The 18,962-nt window shown below is 46.0% G+C and overlaps 2 protein-coding genes across 4 annotated transcripts; both read right to left on the bottom strand.

Annotated features, from left to right (window-relative positions):
• Window positions 1–342: 342 nt before the first annotated feature.
• LOC135234711 (protein lifeguard 2-like) lies at window positions 343–11,345 on the bottom strand. 3 transcript variants are annotated; one of them, XM_064299577.1, is made up of 12 exons: window positions 10,973–11,345; window positions 7,491–7,575; window positions 6,006–6,106; window positions 5,734–5,798; window positions 5,257–5,310; window positions 4,712–4,762; window positions 4,558–4,597; window positions 3,631–3,668; window positions 2,897–2,984; window positions 2,485–2,580; window positions 1,535–1,588; window positions 343–1,408 (listed from the first exon to the last, which is right to left on the bottom strand). In XM_064299577.1, exons 1-12 carry the CDS (start codon window positions 10,985–10,987, stop codon window positions 1,259–1,261), a joined length of 837 nt encoding a protein of 278 aa, XP_064155647.1. In that variant the 5' UTR covers window positions 10,988–11,345; the 3' UTR covers window positions 343–1,258. The 3 variants fall into 3 exon arrangements, with proteins under 3 accessions (XP_064155647.1, XP_064155646.1, XP_064155645.1); XM_064299576.1 differs by lacking the exon at window positions 3,631–3,668 and adding an exon at window positions 3,743–3,780 and having other exon boundaries at window positions 6,006–6,109; window positions 10,973–11,338; XM_064299575.1 differs by having other exon boundaries at window positions 6,006–6,109; window positions 10,973–11,337.
• Window positions 11,346–13,095: 1,750 nt separating this feature from the next.
• Window positions 13,096–16,973, bottom strand: mfsd5 (major facilitator superfamily domain containing 5). Its single transcript, XM_064299574.1, has 2 exons — window positions 16,780–16,973; window positions 13,096–15,908 (listed from the first exon to the last, which is right to left on the bottom strand). The coding sequence occupies exon 2, from the start codon at window positions 15,770–15,772 to the stop codon at window positions 14,306–14,308; it is 1,467 nt and encodes a 488-aa protein (XP_064155644.1). The 5' UTR covers window positions 15,773–15,908; window positions 16,780–16,973; the 3' UTR covers window positions 13,096–14,305.
• Window positions 16,974–18,962: the final 1,989 nt, after the last annotated feature.

Genomic DNA, 18,962 nt, shown 5'->3' with positions numbered 1-18,962 from the left:
TTCCTTAGTTTTGAAGAATTATTGGCTAATATAGGTAACGCACGTGGAACCACTCGCGGCATCACATTGCTGTTCAAGGCACTTTGGAGTTAAGCCAATACGTAGCTGCTTGAAGTGTATTTGCTTGCTTTATACCACAGACACCAAAGCCTGGTTACCAACCATTGTTAAATCAGCTGGTCATTGGAAACCTCTCTAAATATCTAAAATATCCTTCATTGTACACAAAACTGTCTTGGTCAATCAAAAAACCAAACTCAAAAACTCAATATAATAGCCATTAAGTAAACTATCACTTTAAACCCAAAGGACACTCATTGATAAAGTTACAGAACAACCAAGTCGATATTAAATAATTTATTTGCAATGAAAAAATATAATGTTCATGGACACACCCTCTTCACTATACACTATTACACATTCATCTTTCATTGTGCAGTACATGTAATTCGATACATGTGATTTAACAACCATTCTTAATAGCATTCCATAAAACATCTCTTTTAATGCTCTCCATGAAGTTAGTGCTAAAACAAATCTTTACATGTCAGTGTCACACTACTATTTTCTTCTTCTTCTTCTCCCCTTTTCTTTTTTGTCACAGAAAAACGAATAAATTCACAAAGTTGTGGCAGCTTACTCCACAGCATCTACCTGTGAAAATCAGCATACGGAATATTCAGAATGTATATTGTAAAGGTTTTAAATGAATATGTTCTGTAAAGGCCGGGCATTGAATCTGGACCGTGCCAGTGCCAGCTGTGGCCCGGCAGCCCAGCAGAGCAACACACACCCGGTGTTGGCCTCACTAAGGGCTGAAGGGTTTCAGCTGGTCGTGGACAACAGCGTCTCATCATGCAGCGCCACACTGAGGTTGCGATGAGCATTGCAGTGTTAGCACGATTGCAAATTTAGAGAAAAGGGGGATAAAGTATAAAGTACACATCAAGCAGAAGAATCAATTCAGTGGACCATTTAGTGCAATAGGAGATAATTCATGTGGGAGGTTTTTGGTTGTTGTTTGCTGATTCTGGTGGTAAATCATAAAGTGCAGCAGGTAGGCTAATACGTAATATCAGAACGCTCAGCTTTACATCAAAATGTCTATGAATTTCAAAGCATGTGACTAAAACCGGGACCTTTATTGTAAAATGACATTTGACAGTGGTGCTTGAATGAGGGACTGGGAAAGGAAGGAAGAAGCGAACGATAATAGAGCGGACGAGCAGAACCGCGGAGCCGAAAGGTCTGCAGCGGATTAATCCTGCTCTGACCCAAAGATCTGGAGGAGGAAGGAGAAGATGTAGACGATGTCCAGGTAGATGTTGAGCGTGGCGAAGACGCACTCCTCCGGGCCTATGGCGTAACGCTTGTTCCCCATCAATAGCTGTGTGTCAAAGGCGAGGAACTGAGAGAGCGAGGGAGGGAAGGAGGGAGAGAGAGAGAGAGAAAAAGCGAAAGAGAGATTGTTATTGTCCAGTAGCACACGCAACAAACATTACAATAAATGTGTCGCAGGAGTCCAGGGGCTTACCATGGTAAAGAGGATGGCTCCCATCGCTGCGTAGATAGCATCCAACAAGGGAACCTATGGGACAAAAGCAGAGTTAAAACTAACAGCACGCCCCTTACAAGCAATAGTGCAGTGTCTTAGGTCAGGGTGGGATCGGGTGCTAAACTTAGGAGAACCAAGAATTAGTGACTGGAGACCAGAATGGGTGGAGCCACTACATGCTGTTCATCAAGGGTCAGAGGCTTTGCTCTCAATCTGTTAAGTTCATGAAGCCCCACTCTCTCGCTAACTTTAGCACCAAAATTCCAGAAGATGGAAATCTGACCATAAGCAGACTGTAATATTGTTTCTTCCGCACATTTTAAACTAAGTTTTTTAGCCCAGTTGTAATTTCCAGGCTGTCCCATCCCTGCGACGCTCTTCTTCCACCTGGGCGGGTGCACAATATCTCATGCCTCCTCCTCCCAAATGCACCCGTTTTTCACTCTGGCTACTGCAGTTAGACCGCGGGCATTTCACACTAAGGAGACTAAGGAGTCACTATTGGGCACTGAGGAGAGGAATATCCTGTTGAAGTAAACCCTCCCTCCCTGGGGGATTCAATCATGGGTAGTATTGCAGGACTTGCAGTCCCAGTTGGGACTGGAATGCTTGCAACTGGATCAGAGCACTCCTTTCAGTAATATTAGTGTATTAAGCGAGGATCCATAATATAACTGTCCTCAGTGAGGATCAGTAATATAACCGTACATAGGAAGGGTCAGCCATATAACTGTACTTAGTGAGGTCAGTAATAAAACTGTACCTATTGAAGGTCAGTAATATAACTGTACTAAGTGAGTGCCAGTAATGTAAGTGTACTAAGTTAGGGTCAGTAATGTAACTGTACTCAATGAGGGACAATACTATGACTGTACTCAGTATGGGTTGGTAATATAAAGTACTTAGTGACGGTCGGTAATGTAACTTACATATCCAAAGGGCAGGACGATAGACAACATAATCCCGCAGAAGTACATGGTCATGCACAGCACAAAAAGAACGCCTTGGCAGGAAGTGATGTCAATCTAGACACAGACATTACAGAGGGTTATGTCACCAAATCACTGACTAAATAAGCTCTCTGACCAGCAAATGTGACTCCACCTGTATTGTTAACTGTCATGGGGAGGTGGTGGTGGTGGTGGGGGGAGGTGGGGAGGGTACAATTGGAAGGGAGGGGGGGGGTGGGGGATGGTATAGGTCAGGGGGAGGGATTTATTGGAAAGGTGGGGGATGGGGTTGGTTGGAGAGGTGTGGGAGTTTAAGGACATTGGGGGGCGGGGAGTATGGAGGAATAGGGTAAATCCAGGACTATACCGTTTAGCTGAAGATCTTTCTCACCTTGGTCTGGAAGCTGAAGATGGTCACAGACAGGCAGACCATTGCAGTGATGCCCAGGCAGATCATCACTGACTTGGTGTTATAAAAACTATCAGAGAGAATCAGACCAGATCAGGCACTTATGAGTATATTACAGAGCTATGAATGCATTCTGAAGTACACTATGCAGGCTAAACCATTTAAAAAAATGCTTATGAATTCAAAGCTCTAAGCATATGAAAAAACAAACAGAAAATGTTTAAGTTTGTCAAAGTTTAAACAGAGCATAAAGATTGGTAATCTTGGTAACTAACCTGAGGAGTACCCTACTAGTCTTTGATACTGTCAAAATTATAAACATTGTTTCTGACTCTTGCTGACTTCATAAGTCTTATGAAGTGTCTGTTGCAGTAATTGACATCTATGTAGAACTGCCCACGTCCAATGACTTCACATTGTTAGATTGACACATTCAACACATGGAGCACATGGGATGTAATATGACGCAGAGGTGTCAGGGATTCCTGAAGGTCATGCAGGTCGCATGTATCAGTGTACAGGTGAACCATCCCCCCTGAATCTATACATGCTGCTCTCTGACGAAAACCCGTCGCAGGGGAAGAGGGCATGCACTGCAAGCCCGCTGCTGTTGTTGTTGCTTAGCAACACGTTTGCAGACACAGGAAGGAGTGGGGTATGTGCGTTAGCATTGGGCAGGACGCTATAACAAACACAATCAGGCTTTAGTGGTTTACCTGGACACAAAGGCAGTCATGAAGGCCATGCTGGCTGTCTGAGAAATGGAGAGACAGCAAGAGTGTGCATGCAGAGCAAACACACACACGCACGGTCAGAAAAAGACTGTACCTGGACAACATTCCTGTCATATAGGAGAGAGACAGAGTCTGGAACACGAGAGGTTGCAGTTAGTTTCAAGTATACACAAGCATACACACTTGCACACACACAGCATCAATGTAGAACCGCTGAACAGACACAACACACAGGTGGCAGGGAGCCCCAGGTGATGTCATAGGTACAGTTGGTTAAAGATAGGCTAGCTGTTTCGTGGCATTTCCTTTAAAAAAAATGTTAAATTATTGGCACTCAAGGCCGAACATGTCCAATCATAACCCTAGGGCAACCGCAGCAGCTACGTCCCATTGCCAGCACGAGAATGTAGACATCCTCTGAAATACATGGTGTTGCCACAGCTGCTTATTTTCACTCCGCAGCCCACAGCTAAGTTTGCGCAGAGTGGAGCCCGAGGAAGACCTTTCATAAGCCATGCAGTCCACAGGCGCCTGACCATCCAGCTTGGTCGCTAGAGAGCAGTGAATAGCGTACCCGTAACCGACTGAACCCTCTTGCATCCTGGGTGATGCAATCGGTAATCGCGTGTTGCTCTATGGAGCTACTGGCATAGTCTGAATTCCACCGGAGACCACGGGGTTCATCTGTGCACCACAACATGGTGCATTAACCGAACGAGCCACCTGCAGCCTCCTGCACTTACTTTCACCATGCTAACTGCTGGTTTGTTCCACTAACCTTACATTTATTGATTATAACTCTGGCCTGCTGTGACCTCTTGGTCATACCCCACTTGTGTATTCCTGAGAGTGACACTGATGTTCTCCACTTAGCAAATGTAATTAGCTCAATTAAAATGAAGCACTCACAAACACGGCCAGTAGGATCAGGTTCCATGGAAACCGTCTCCTGTAGGGGGGACACAGAGGAGACAGAGGATGAGGGGTCACACTGAGGACAACCCCCCCCCCCCCCCCCAAAAAAAAAAAGATAAATGATCATAATAAAGCATCCATCACTCACCTTGGTCCTGTGCAGCAAGACAGTGTCAGGTATGTGACAAAGAACACTGCACTGTTAGAGGAAACATAAAAACCACAGATTCATTTTACGTGGCTTCAACACCAAGACACCAGGCCAGGTAAATTCAAAACACAAATTCCAAACTGGTGTTATTTAATTAATTCGTATTATTACAAAATCTCACAACAAAACAGATGTGCTCCCTGGGAGGTGCCCAGTCTTCATAAACCAGCGAATGAGGTTTGCTAATGGGCGGAGAGCTCTATAATGGGTGGAGCTATCATGTCCTATCAATGATCACATTTACATGCACATCCCTTTCACAGTGCATCTCAATAGCAGAATCGGAATTTGCCCCAAACTAGAATAAGGATCATTATTCACAACATTGCTTGCATATAAATATGGTCAATAACTTTCATAGGTCTGCACTGATATGACTACATTCCCATGAGTTCATTTTCAAACACTTATTAGCTTACCATCTACAGGACACCTGACATGATCTGCATACTTGTGTGCAAGTGAATGAATAAATCGCTTACTAAGAGGCCCAGTACCAGCCTGGATTGGTCTGAATGTAGATCTTCACTGGGTCACTAGGTGAGAAATGAGTAGGTTAGAGACCAGAACTTGGGTTCAGTCTTATACATTAACATACACAAACACACACACTCACACCCACACACCTTTTACTTTCAACATCAGCAAAGCAGGCTTCTAGTCGAGGGAGCTGGTGTGGGTCTCAAGGTTTTGCCAATATGTAAAGCTGCGTGTCGTCTGCACAGCAATGAAAATCTACATTATGTCTCCGAATAACGTGTCCTAGGGGCAGCATTTAAAGTAAAAACAGAAGGGGTCCTAGAACTGAACCTTGCGGAATGCCCCATTTTAGCTCACAGGGATCAGAGGCGGGCACACACACACACGCACATGCAAAAACACACACACACGCACATATAAGCACACGCATGCAGATACACACACACTCATGGACACACACACATACATACAACACTCACCAGAAAGTGAACAGCGCCACAATGGCCAGAGTGATTAACAGCTGGGTCATTAGGATCGTATATACCTGCAGGAACACAGAAACACCCGTGAACACACACACATACTCATACACATGCAAGCACACACACACACACACACCACACACGCTCATACTTACTCATACACATGCACATGTACACACACACACGCACGCATATATACCAGGGCCCAACATCTTTCGTTTTGGTACTTTTGCATAATTGCCCTGTCCTGCCAGTGGACAGTGCGGTACCTTCCGTATGAAGATGCGGCGAATGTTCTGATCGTGCCAGCTCCACTCTGTCAGCATCTCCCGGTCTCCATAGTAACCCCCACTGTAGCACGGGCTGCTTCCTTCTGAAGAACAGAGAGGGGTGCTGTGTGAAAGGAGGAGCCTTTGCTGGTGGTGATGTCACAGATTTTTATTACAAACACACTAGACATTTAGTGCCTATGGTCCTAAGAAATTAGTTAAATGAGTTTCTGGTGCTGGTTCTGGTCCAGAAAACCCAATGAAACAGTGGTCATGAATTTTCAGAATATACATCAACATGCATCAACAAAAATGAGACAGCAATGTAAAAAAATGTGAAGCTGTGTATCTGGTATCTGAGTTCCTGACAACAGTGGGGTGTTGGACATGGACAGTGGGTTTTTGGACATCAGCAATAGGGTGCTGGATATGGACAGATGGGTGTTGGACTTGGAGAGTGGGTGTTGAACATGGAAACTAGGGTGTTGGCGTGGCGTGGAGAGTAGTGTGCTAGATATGGACGGTTGTTGGACATGAACACTAGACTGTTGGACTTGGATATGTTGAGTATTGTTAGTAGAACAAGGAGACATAAATGGAAATTAGGAAAAGGTAAATTCCGTATAGATATTAGGAAGAATTTTTTCATGTAGACAGTAGTCAATTTGTGGAATAGTCATTCAGGTCACGTAGTAGAGGCAGAAACTCTGGGGATTTTCAAGACTAGGTTTGATACAGCATTAGATACAATCTAGTCTGTAGGTAACCAGAGCACTAGGTACAATTTAGTCAGGAAAATGGTGAGCATTGTCGGGCTGAATGGCCTGTTCTTGACATTATGTGATGTTATGTCATGTTATGGACAGTGAAGTGTTGGTCATCAGCAGTGGGGTATTGGACATGGGTACAATGGTGTTGGACATGGAGAGTGGGGTGACGAACATGGACAGTGGGGTGTTGGGCATGGAGAGTAGGGTGTTAGACATGGTCACTAGGGTGTTGAACATAGACAGTGGGGTGTTGGGGATGGAGAGTGGGGTGTCGAACATGGACAGTGGGGTGTTGGGGATGGAGAGTGGGGTGTCGAACATGGACAGTGGGGTGTTGGGGATGGAGAGTGGGGTGTGGAACATGGACAGTGGGGTGTTGGGGATGGTGAGTGGGGTGTGGAACATGGACAGTGGGGTGTTGGGGATGGAGAGTGGGGTGTTAAACATGGACAGTGGGGTGTTGGGGATGGAGAGTGGGGTGTCGAACATGGACAGTAGGAGGTTGGGGATGGAGAGTGGGGTCTAGAACATGAACAGTGGGGTGTTGGGGATGGAGAGTGGGGTGTCGAACATGGACAGTGGGGTGTTGGGGATGGAGAGTGGGGTGTCGAACATGGACAGTGGGGTGTTGGTAGCAGTGCCCCACTTCAGCTTAGTCTGAGGGAACAGGGTCACTGGGCGGAGCTGGCAGCAGTTATACAGCAGTTCCTTTCACCTGCAGTTGCCTCCTCGTAGCTGGGCGGGGCAGCAGGCATCCCCCCTTCTTGCATTCCATTGGTCGGTTTGTTCATCGCTGAGACCTGAAGACAAAAGAAGAGACCAATGAGTCAATCTATGACAGAATGTGTGCTGACGGAAAGCTCTAAAGAGCAGTGCATTGTGTTCTCTGCAAACACTTTCCTCAGACATGCTGAGGCTTGTCATGCCTCTTATCTACATGACTACATTGGTTCATAATGTGATGTTATAATGGCAGGTGGGAGGTCAATTTTCACTTTCATTCTGAAATTGAGTCGGTTGTTCAATGTGTTGAATGTGTTTAGCAGTCTGTTGCATGGGGTATAAATACACACACTTCTCAGGTAAGCTGCTGCCCCCTCCTCCCTCCTCCACTCTGGTCATCTTAGAAAATGAGTCATAGCACAGCAGCCTCCATCTGCCCACGTGGCTAATCTTGTTTAAGCCACATCCCACCCTTCTCTTTCTTTCTTTATATCCCTCCCTCCTCCCTTTCTTCTGGGAATGCAAAAGAGTAAGAGTGACTGTACTCAGTGTGAAGGGGGAACAATTTTAGGGAGGCAGGAGAGATAGAGAAAGAGGATATGATTGAAGAAAGGAGAGAGGAGGAAGCCACAAAGGATGACCAGAGTGAGGTATGGAGAGGGAGAGATGGACTGAGAGAAAGGAAGAGAGGGATATAGAAATGAGGGAGAGAACAAAAGAGGAGGTGTAAGAAAGGAAGGAAAGAGGGAGCATGAGGAGAGAAGAAATAGCATGATGGTTGTTGCAAAGTTTTTTAAAAAATGTGTGCATGTCTATATATATCCATTTGCATGTGTATCTGATGTTTTTATTGGCTAATGTAACTAAATGTCCAATGGGGAGAAGTATTATGTATAGGCCTGGAGCATTTGTGATGATGTAATCAGCAGGAAGAATAAGGAGAAAATGCTAAATCCCCTAAGTTTAGGGCTTTATTGTGCAGACATGTGAAGCTGTTTGTGAAATCTGTCTGTTCACATGAGGTCAGAACATGCAGAAATTACTGTTTTAAAGGCTGAGAGCATGTGGTCATTGTGGTTATTTCTGTAGGAAACCCTGCATAGTGCCAAACTCTCTGTGCTGTACAGGTATGTGACATGGCACCCTGTCAAGACGTAACTTGGCGGGATGGAATACCTGCTATTACGGTTGCAAGGAATGTCAGTATGTTTACAGACGTTAGTCATTCATTGCAGATCGGGGGCGTGGAGTGACTCTGATCCCTGGACATACACAGTCTAATCATTCTATGGGGCGATATAGCTCAGGAGGTAAGACCGATTGTCTGGCAGTCGAAGGTCCAGTTCAACCCCTCTGGCATGTCGAGTGTCCTGACAAGACACCTACCTAACTCTAACTGCTCTGCAAATGAAGGCATCAATTGTAAGCGCTGAAAAAGCGCTATAATGCGCCCTTACATTACCTTTTAGTCATTCTACCTGCTTCGTGATGAATCATCATACGGTTCACTTCATGATGATGCATCCAAACTGGCGTAACTGGTAGTGTGTCACGAGCAGTGTGTAACTGGCAGTGTGTCATTGGCTGAAGACCTCACTTCACAGCGGGTGTCCAGCTCCATGCCTGATCCACACTCAGTCGTGTAGAAGTTCTCTGTTCTTAACACCGACAGGCTTAAATGACCATGTTCCTGGCTGCCCACGCTCGTAATCGAAAAACACATGACTCATGCGCTGGAACAGACTCTGCATCAAAACCACAAAAGCTGCAGTGGAAACACAATGCGTGCTTGTCCTATCAGTAAATGCAGGACGTAAGTCTTGGGGTCCTTGTCTTTAGTTAGCAATGGGAGACTGACTCTTCACAAAACCCAGAACCAATGAAGCTACAGTACTCTTTGGGCCTTTGGCTTGTCTTCATAGGGGAACCCTATATTATTGGTGTGAAATGTATGAAAGCTCCCAGATTGGACCTATTTGCCTGTCAAAGAATCCTTGAACTTGATAGGGGTCTTCTACGGCAGTGTTTTTTAAACTATGGGTCATGCGGTTGAAGGACAGGACAGCATAGCTAGCAGACCAACAAAACCTCAGCTGTCACTCAAGTCTGATTTTCCATCAAAACTCAAACTCGACTCCACTTCCATGGAGTCAAACCGTGTGGCTTTATAACAATAGGGATTGTGCACGTATTTCCATCCTTCATATTAAGAAGTGACACACGGATCAAAATAAGCCAGTAATTGCATTCATAAAATAATCACACACATTTAACCCACCTGGAAACAGTGAGTCTGATTGGTGCTTTCCCCGCTAAAAAACTTGAACACCTGTGGTGACTCTGGAGTTGTGGTGTATATACGCCATCACCAAGTAACATAATTTCAACTGAAGAAGACAGCGTACTGAAATGACTGAATCTTGAACCGCATCTTAGCAGAAGATGAATGTGGGTCTTTAATGAGTTTAGCACTGGGCCAACAGAGAGATGAGGGCTTTAGGGAAAAGAGTCACACTGTTGCTCTGGATGGGTTTCTGCTAAATTAGCGTAATGTAATAGGCCCCATGGCGTGGCGTGATTTTACGGGACAGAGCCCATGGCATGACGTGATTTTTAGGGGGCGGGTTCCATGGCGTGGTTTTGCCTTGGAGGGGAGAGGTCTCACCCATGCAGGGCTATAGGTTCAGATGACAGGTGAGATGCTGCTTTGCACAAATGACATTAATTCTGAATTGCTCCAGTAAATGCTCAACTCTTTCACTTGATAGCATATCAAATGCAAATAACGTAAGTCACTCTGAATAAGGATGTGCTTGTAGCATATGACAATAAACAATAAACTCAAAGCCCCAGGCCCCCTTCGCTGAGAAACAAACCAGGCCACACACCATCTTACACATTCAGTTATCTCCAGAAACCCAACTCTGATCCGCTGCTCAGTCAGAAATCACACTCTGATCCGCTGCTCAGTCAGAAATCACACTCTGATCCGCTGCTCAGTCAGAAATCACGCCTCGATCCACTGCTGTCACTCAGATCACACTGAATCCACTGATCCTGCTCAGTCAAATCAACTTTGGTCCCATTTCCAGGAAAACACTTGATCCCAGCTCAGTCAGATGAATTTTGCTGCAGGGGCAGACGCACACTGGAAATCCATGTCGCCAAAATATGGCCATGAGAAATCCTGCTTAACAACAGTGGGATGTAAGGTGTGGAAGGCAAGGCTGGCCGAATATGTGCCAGAATTCAAAATTCCTGTATAAAATACATGGCGATCTAGTGTCATCATAGCATTAGGGTTGTTCTGCAGTACTTTATAGATTCATGCTCCTGGGTCTCTGCATCCTGAGATAAATCCTATCCTCAGACAGACAGACAGACAAACAGCCAGAGAGCAAGAAAGAGAAGGAAAGAGAATGAGAGAGAGGTAGAGAGTGAGAATGAGGACGAGAGAGAGGGAGGCCGACCTACCTTCCCTTGGGTCATGCCAGTGCCTTAGGTGTTTGATCTGAGGTGTGACTGAGTTAATCTTCTCCAGATGAACACGTTTTCTGTCTCTCCTCCTACCCCCTCTCTTTGTTTTGCTGAGATCCAGGCACTCACAGAGAAGCAGAAATGGCTGAAGTATCCGAGAGAGAGAGAAAGAGAGCGAAAGCGGGGGCGGAAATAGCGTCCTACACCACTGCTCAGAAATAAAGCTGATGGCTGCAGCTAAGATTATTAAACAGCCGTTTATACAGCCAGTAGGCTAATCCTACACCGGAGCACATCCCTCTCTCACCCCCCTCCCTCTCGGATAAGGGACCTTCTAGCAACATCCACGTGAGCCTACAGTGCAGATAAGACACTTGGACTGTACCATAACAAGGAGGGGGGGGGGGGGGATGTTCAAGTGTGTTATCTGTAATACAGTGCTCTCACAGAGAGGTCTAGATTAATGCTACAGACAGAGGATGAGACAGAAGACAGACGTGCATGGTTTTATTTCAGATTTCTTCACTGGATATTTTTTATGTGCACACTGCAAATATCCGGCTTCATGCAGGCAGAGAGATTATTGCTGGAACATTCCTGGCACCTCAGACCTGCCATGCTGCAGCTGCTCTTGGCACATGGGACAGGTCTCATTACCATTCACCTGAAAGGCTGAGGGACAGACACAGCAGAAATTAAAGTGAATTTAACCTTTTACATTCGCTTCCTGGTCAGACCTTCAGAACAGCAGGTTTCAATCCCTGTTCTTATAAGAAACTTTCTTTTAAAGGCATACTATGCAGGATTTCTTATCCTGTGTTTACAATCAAAGAAGTCTCCTCCTCCACCTTCAACACCACCCACTCACTTACCCCACCAAACGTAGCTTGCTGGATAGCTAGAGGTAACATCAGTAGCGTGAAATTCAACAGTAAGAAGGCAGATGCGATCATAGCTTAATTAATTCCATTATGTTGAACACAAGTGATTTTATTGTTGGAACTAAATGTGAAAATGATAAAACCTTGCAAAAGTCTTTCTTGTCACCAGCTTCACATTGCCAGTAATGTATCTAACAGGTTCAACAAGCCAACACCGTGTCTCTTTTAATCCCCTTGGCTAATTTCAGTTGATGACACTGAGGAAAAGGAATTCCAAGGTTAACTATAGATCTTGAACGAGTCCTGTCGGCTTGTCTTTCTGCTTCACTGTATCTGGACTTCTTCACTAGCAAGTTCGGCTGCCACACCCACCCCTCCCCACACAGAAAAGGCGCCACATCCTGAAACATCCCGAACACATTTTAGAATAACAAATACAGGTAAAGGTGCACAAAGACAAAGATTGCATCATATGCCTCAGCATGGTTATCATACAATATTTTCAAGGTACAAATCCTGCATATTACGCCTTTAAATTATTAAAGATGTGGTATGCAGTAAGCGCCTATTTGTTTAAAAAAAGTCTGAACCAGACATGGCAAATTTAGCTAGTCAAAAGATAAAACCATAATAAAAATATAATGCAAACATCCTTGCAGTCCTTTATAAGCACCATTCAATTATTTTAAAATGAAACACAAATTATTTAAGGGCAAAAACTAATGGAATGTTAGAAAACAGGGATCTTACACTCAAACTGGTTTTTGGTGTGTTCCTGAATTTAAGTGCTTCATTTAGAAGGGAGATTGGCTAAAAAGTCCACACACCTTTGTTCTAAATGGTTGACTCCATGTTAACCACAAAAACGGAAGACACTGCAGCCCTCCCGGACTGAAGACAGAGATCCTTTGTATAAAATATGATATACACAGTATACACTTGGCAATATTATTTTAAACAATTTTTCTTTTCTCTGTTGTGTACATTACAAAAATATCATTATAAGAATGCACAACTCATTAAGAACCAGTGTCCATAAAGTGAAGGTTTCATTTAAGAGAAAAATGTAATTATACACAGTCAAATATTTACCACAGAAAATAAGGACTCATAAAAATGTAAAAATGACATGGAAACCTGTCACCATGGTAACATTCACTGTACTCTGTGTTTCATGCATGTTGGACCCAGACCTCGTTTTCGCAATGACAGTACAGTAATAATAAACATTGCACAGGGTTTATTAAACCAAGTTGCTCATTTATTCTAAATATGGATAGATTTGCATCCATCTTTACACTCAAATTCATTATTCATTCATCCCCACTATTCAGCCTAGCAACAAAGGAACAGACAGTGACCAGACTGGTGATGGGAGTCAGGCTTCATGAAGAAGTTTATTCCTCAATTTATTGCCATTCAGCCACGCAAAGCAGCCAATCCAATCCGCCACAAAAACACATTCATTGGCTCAAAGTGGGTAAACGAAGCCCCATTCTCTCCTCACAAAACGGAACCTATTTTTTAATTATGGGGGACATAGGAGTGACCCATTCATGTACACCTGGACAGTTATACTAAAGCAGATCATTTAATGCACCTTTAACATACCTGCACAGGTACTTCAATGCATATAATTGAATGTACCTGTACAGGTACTCATAAACAGATCATTTAGCACACCTATGCAGGTACTCTAAAACAGCTAATTTAATGTACCTATACAGACATACTTAAACAGATCATGTTATGCCCTCCGAAGAGGACACGTTTGGCCTACAGCATGCTCTCAGTCTGGATATCCATAAAGTCCCTCAGCTCCACCCTCACAGGCGCTGGACAGCTATACTCAAACGGCTGCCGCTGCAGTGGGTAGGGCCCTGAGTGGAGTACAGCGCTGTTTGCCTTGGGCGTTCCCTCAGTGTCAACTGCATTCCAGTGAAGCAACTCTCACTCTTCCACCGACCGGAGCAGACACCTTCATTCCAGAGTGCCTGGGTAGGACACACTGGAAAAAGACTGCACTGACTGACTCACTGGCGCCACACTGTGGTTACCATGTTATAGTCTGAAGTAGCACGGGCGCACAGATGATCCTCTTGCAAACCCCCCCCCCCCCCCCACCCCAGCTTGGACCCTCTTAACTAACAGGAGCATTAGCCTAATAATGGCACATGTTTTCCCTTCTAAAGGGTGACCCTGCTGAGGACAGGGAAGCTCAATCTCAACGGCGGTAAAACATAAAAGACTGAACATCCACATTCCTGCTTCAGACACCAACGAATAATAAAACAGCAGAGAAAGAACTTCCCAGCCTGTGAAAAGGTCCTTTATTGTTTGAATCTGCCGGTGCGTTCTCTATGTGAACGCAAAAAAGCGCGTTCCTGTGCTCCCTCAAAAGCGGAACCCCGACCGTAGTCAGCCTGGCGTTTCCGAGGTTCCCCCGCGGTCACATGTCCCCCTCCCCGCGCGTCCCCTCCAGGCGGAGCTCGGCGTCGTGGCGGGCGAGCGCGAGCAGGCCGACGGCGGCCAGCAGGGCGGCGACCATCATCCCCGCGCACCCGCCGAACATGTGGCGGGTCCCGGCCCCCGCCTCGCCCGCCCCGCTGCCCGACACCTCGCCGTGCAGCGCCAGCAGGCCCAGGCAGGCCAGCAGGTGGAGCGGCAGGCGGAACCAGGCCAGCACGCCGGCCCGCCGGTCCTCGGGGATCACCCGGCCCTGCAGGAAGCCCACGGCGGGGAAGTACAGGCCGCAGCCCAGCTCCAGCAGCAGGAAGGCCAGGAAGGACCGGAGCGGGCGGGGCTGCCCGGGCGCCGTGGAAACCGTCAGCACGGCGAAGGAGAGCGCCGCCAGCAGCACGGCCGCGCACAGCAGGTGGGCGGGCTGCAGCCGGCAGCGGGCGGAGGAGGTGGCCAGGCGGTAGAGGGCGGAGCCGGCCATGCTGGCGGCCATCAGGCAGGAGAAGACGATGCCGAGCGGCGGGCCGTGGGGGTCCAGCACCGGCGTCCAGAGGAAGACGAAGATGTAGAGGACGCTCTCGAAGAGCGCCTGGACGGCGCCCAGGAGGACGACGCGGCGGTCCGACAGCAGGCAGCGCAGGCCCTCCAGGCAGGCGCGCCAGAACCGGGCCCGCGCGGACAGCCGGGGGCCCGGCGGCATGGCCGCCGCCGCAGCCGCCGCGCCCAGCAGGGGCCCGCTCTGCTCCGCCCCCGCCCCTCCCTCCGCCTCCTCCCGCCCCCAGTCCCACAGCACCACCCAGCCGCAGGCCGCCAGGCAGGGGACGGCCAACAGGAACGGAGCCACCGGCCCCAGCCCCACCCACTCCGCCAGCAGGTTGGCCACAAGCCCCGCCCCCACCGCCAGCCCGTGGTTCCACCCGGCCGCCCGGGCGAAGGTGCCGGGTATCCACTCGCGCGGGAAGTCGCGCACGTCCAGGTGGCGGTGCAGGTACCAGGCCTCGAAGGCGGTGGTCAGCAGGGAGGTGGACAGGCCGCCCAGCACACGGCCCAGGACCAGGACGAAGTAGTCGCGCGACAGCTTGGTGAGGCAGCAGGCCGAGTAGGCCAGGCAGAAGAGCAGGCAGGTGTTCCTCCGGCCCAGGGCCTGTGGGAGCCAGGCGGCGACCGGGGCGAAGAGCAGGCAGGAGGCCAGGCCGCACACGTACAGGATGGCGATCTGGGACTCCAGGAAGCTGTAGTGGCGGTACAGCTTGTACAGGTAGGGCCCCTGGAGCCAGTCGGCCCACAGAGCCAGCAGGTAGCCGCGCAGGAACAGCGCCTGGAAGCCGCGGAAGGCCGGGTTGGCCGCGCCCGTCAGCCCGGGCTGCGGCGGCGGTGAGGCCCGACGGGCCGCCAGCTCCAACCCACCGCACAGAAGCGCCAGGACCGCCAACGTCACGTACGCCACCGCCAGCATGGCGACACGGCGATGGGGCGTACACGCGCGCGTGTGTGTGTGTCGTATTAAGGGAGACTTCACCCTCTGCTTATTTCTGCATACAGTCCTCTTCCTCAGGGTCTCATGGTCTTCCTAGATGAAGGGCAGCTTTGACCTGGGAGGGGAAACACAGGCACTTTTAAATGCTAGTTTACTTTTGAAGTGAGTCTGTGAGCGAGGCGACACATTAGAAATTTATTATAAAAGCACTTGCTAAGGAATGGTTTTAGAATTCAGTCATTTGGCAAAAGCTTTCAGTCAAATGGACTTTATAAATGTGCATTTAACATGGAAAGTAAACACCGTATTAAACATCTTCCTACACCTAAAAATGTTACCCTAAAAATCATCCTTTTTCTCCGGCAGTGCTTCTCTGACCGAACATATCTGAACACACATTTATATGTTATTTGTTATGTCACTCTGGATAGGAGTGTCTGCTACATTTCAATAAAGCATAATTAAACATCTTAATGATCAGGTGTAGCCGGCACAACAGGCCGAGTACACTCATACAAACAGGGAGGAATTTCGTAGCAACAAGCAGCAAACTTCAAAAAGGACGCGGCCACTGTGGATACCATTAACCCTGGTGCATACGCATAACTTGTGGGTGTGTACGAGAAATTTACGCATACGCCTTTGAAAAAGTTCGCAAGGCAGGTGCACATAGCAGATTATTCCCAAGTGTTTTCATGAGATATTATAATCGCTTGTGTGAGCTGCACACACACAACAAAAAACAACAGAGAACGAGAAACCTCCAGACAGTATAGAAGCCATGTGATGTAGTTGGACAACTCTAAAAATACAGTAACCTAACATGATCTCAACAAGCATACAAACTACGAACATTGGCCGAGCAAGGGTCTGTAAGAGTATTTGTTGCTAAACAAACACATTCGATACAGGCAACGAACAACGAGCAAGCAAGTCAGTTAACCAGCTATCCATGAACATTTTCTTCATGAACTCTGTCAGCTTACCATTTATTTGACACTCAATAGTCACGGATTTCCTCTCTGCCAAATCGTGCTGTCTGCAAACTATTGCATTTAACTGCCCCATAACTATTCAGGAGAAGATAAATATGAATTTATCGCTTCCTGCTAACATTTTATCCGTCCATGGACGTTTACTTCCGGGTTCTGTTCCGTTTGTGAACGGAGACTATGACGTGTACACTTACTGGTTAAACCCACTAAACTGGATGGTTAAACCGGAACAAAGTAATGAATGAATTCATCACGATATTGAGAAGTTATTAATACACGTGAGGGGGGATGCATTTTTCGTATGTAATACTTTGCTCGTGGGATAATAAGATTAAAATATATACGATTTTTATTTGCTTTAAGTTTGAAGCCCAACGACCAAGTTTTCTTTCTTAAAGACAAAATCAGAAAATATGATATATAACAAATTATGTACTAACTGATGTCCTTCCACAATTTGTCACTATGCACCCTAGAAGACACCGTATTTGTTGACAGGGATGGATCGGAAATGTATGCAGTAGAAATTATATTTTTAAAAACCATGCTGGCTAGCTATATTGTTGTTGTGTTGTGATAAAAATATATATGACGTTATATTCCATTTGAAATTACGTCTTAAGTTAGTTATGATAGGTTGTACTCTTGTATACGGTCTATGGTTGTACTTTATAATTCCCTGAAATTAAATCCTGTTGTCATCACGACCATGCAATTATGAAGTGAAATAAACTATATAACTTAATAGTAACAAATCAGTTATTTCCAGTAATTCTAAATTGAAATACGATATCAGTGACACTAGAAGTAGGGCGCAAGCGTGTTCCAGCTAAGCCGTGACGATAAAAGCGTGCGTCGTGAGCACAGTACCGGTATGTGTAGTTCCTAAGCGTACTGAATGTACACAACGTTGTGCCTTGTACTTCTCATGGGTCAATCGTGCTGCTGATATTATATGTCATGAGTCATATATGTTATGAGTACCGCATACCAATAGCTAACTGGTTATATCGCTTATTGAAAATTGCCCCATTCATTTTCCCATTGACAAATTTGCGGGAAAACGAGGGGAGTGGCTTGGTGACGTTTTCACTTACAAGCTCGCTGCATGCACATGAACAATGCTGTATAGAATAGGCCTATTCCAAACACTATCTACGCAAAATAGACCCCTAATATATAGCAAGATACAAATATATTTGAATCACAGCACTGTTTATTTCGGCTGTTGATTTGTTTATTTATACAAAAGGGTTACAGTGAAGACGTATTTTTGTAGGCCAACCCGGAAGTTTCTTCCGCCATGGGATGCACGGCAGATTTCCAATGCATTTTCCCCGTAGGGATTTCGTTTTCTGCCGAAAATAAGACTTGTGGTTAATATGCCTGAGACAGTTTTAGGTTTTGTTCTACGAGTTCAACGCCCATTAATATCTCAACCGTGAATTTCGAAGCCGTTATTACCTTTAAAGAAGTAAGTTGCTAACAAGTTGCTGCATTGAAACTACAACGGTTACCGCGTGCAGGCGGGCTAGTATGAAAACAAGAGTGGCGGTTGCAAAAATGCGACCATTGTTGTAGTTTCAACAGCAACTTGTTAGCAACTTTTTAAAAGCACACAACAGCTTTGAGATCCACGGTTGAAATATTAATCGGTGTAATTTATCTCGCAATACTTTTGCGTTCCCTCGTAAAAAAAACCCAAAAAACATTAATAATAGATTTGCCACACACATAATAAATAAGATAGTATGCATTTATTTACTTCTGGGTGCATATTGGTTAGCGAGGGCTAGTTAGACCTTTCTGAATACGAGAAAATAGTAAGAGAAATACTATGGACCCGAAGCTGACTGTAGTTTTACCAATTAACGATTCAAATGTAACAAAGCCCCAAAACACTATGACATCATACGTGTTCAGAACTTTGACATTACATTGCTGCTATGACATCACTAAACATTGCATAGCTTGCATATTAAAAGGAAAATGCTCACGGTTATGTATCAGAACTTCATAGTGCTTCACCTGAGACTTTACACAGTGCGATTTTTAGTAGTTAATTAAGTATAATTACGATGAATTTTTTCAGCCGATTTCTAGTAAGTGGATTTCAATTTATATTATTGTTATTGTTATATTATTGTTAGGATTTAAATTAATTTACATTGTGC

Source organism: Anguilla rostrata, chromosome 11 (genome assembly GCF_018555375.3).
Source record: "Anguilla rostrata isolate EN2019 chromosome 11, ASM1855537v3, whole genome shotgun sequence".
In the NCBI taxonomy this organism is placed as follows: domain Eukaryota; kingdom Metazoa; phylum Chordata; class Actinopteri; order Anguilliformes; family Anguillidae; genus Anguilla; species Anguilla rostrata.
This window is presented reverse-complemented; position numbering and strand designations above follow the sequence as displayed.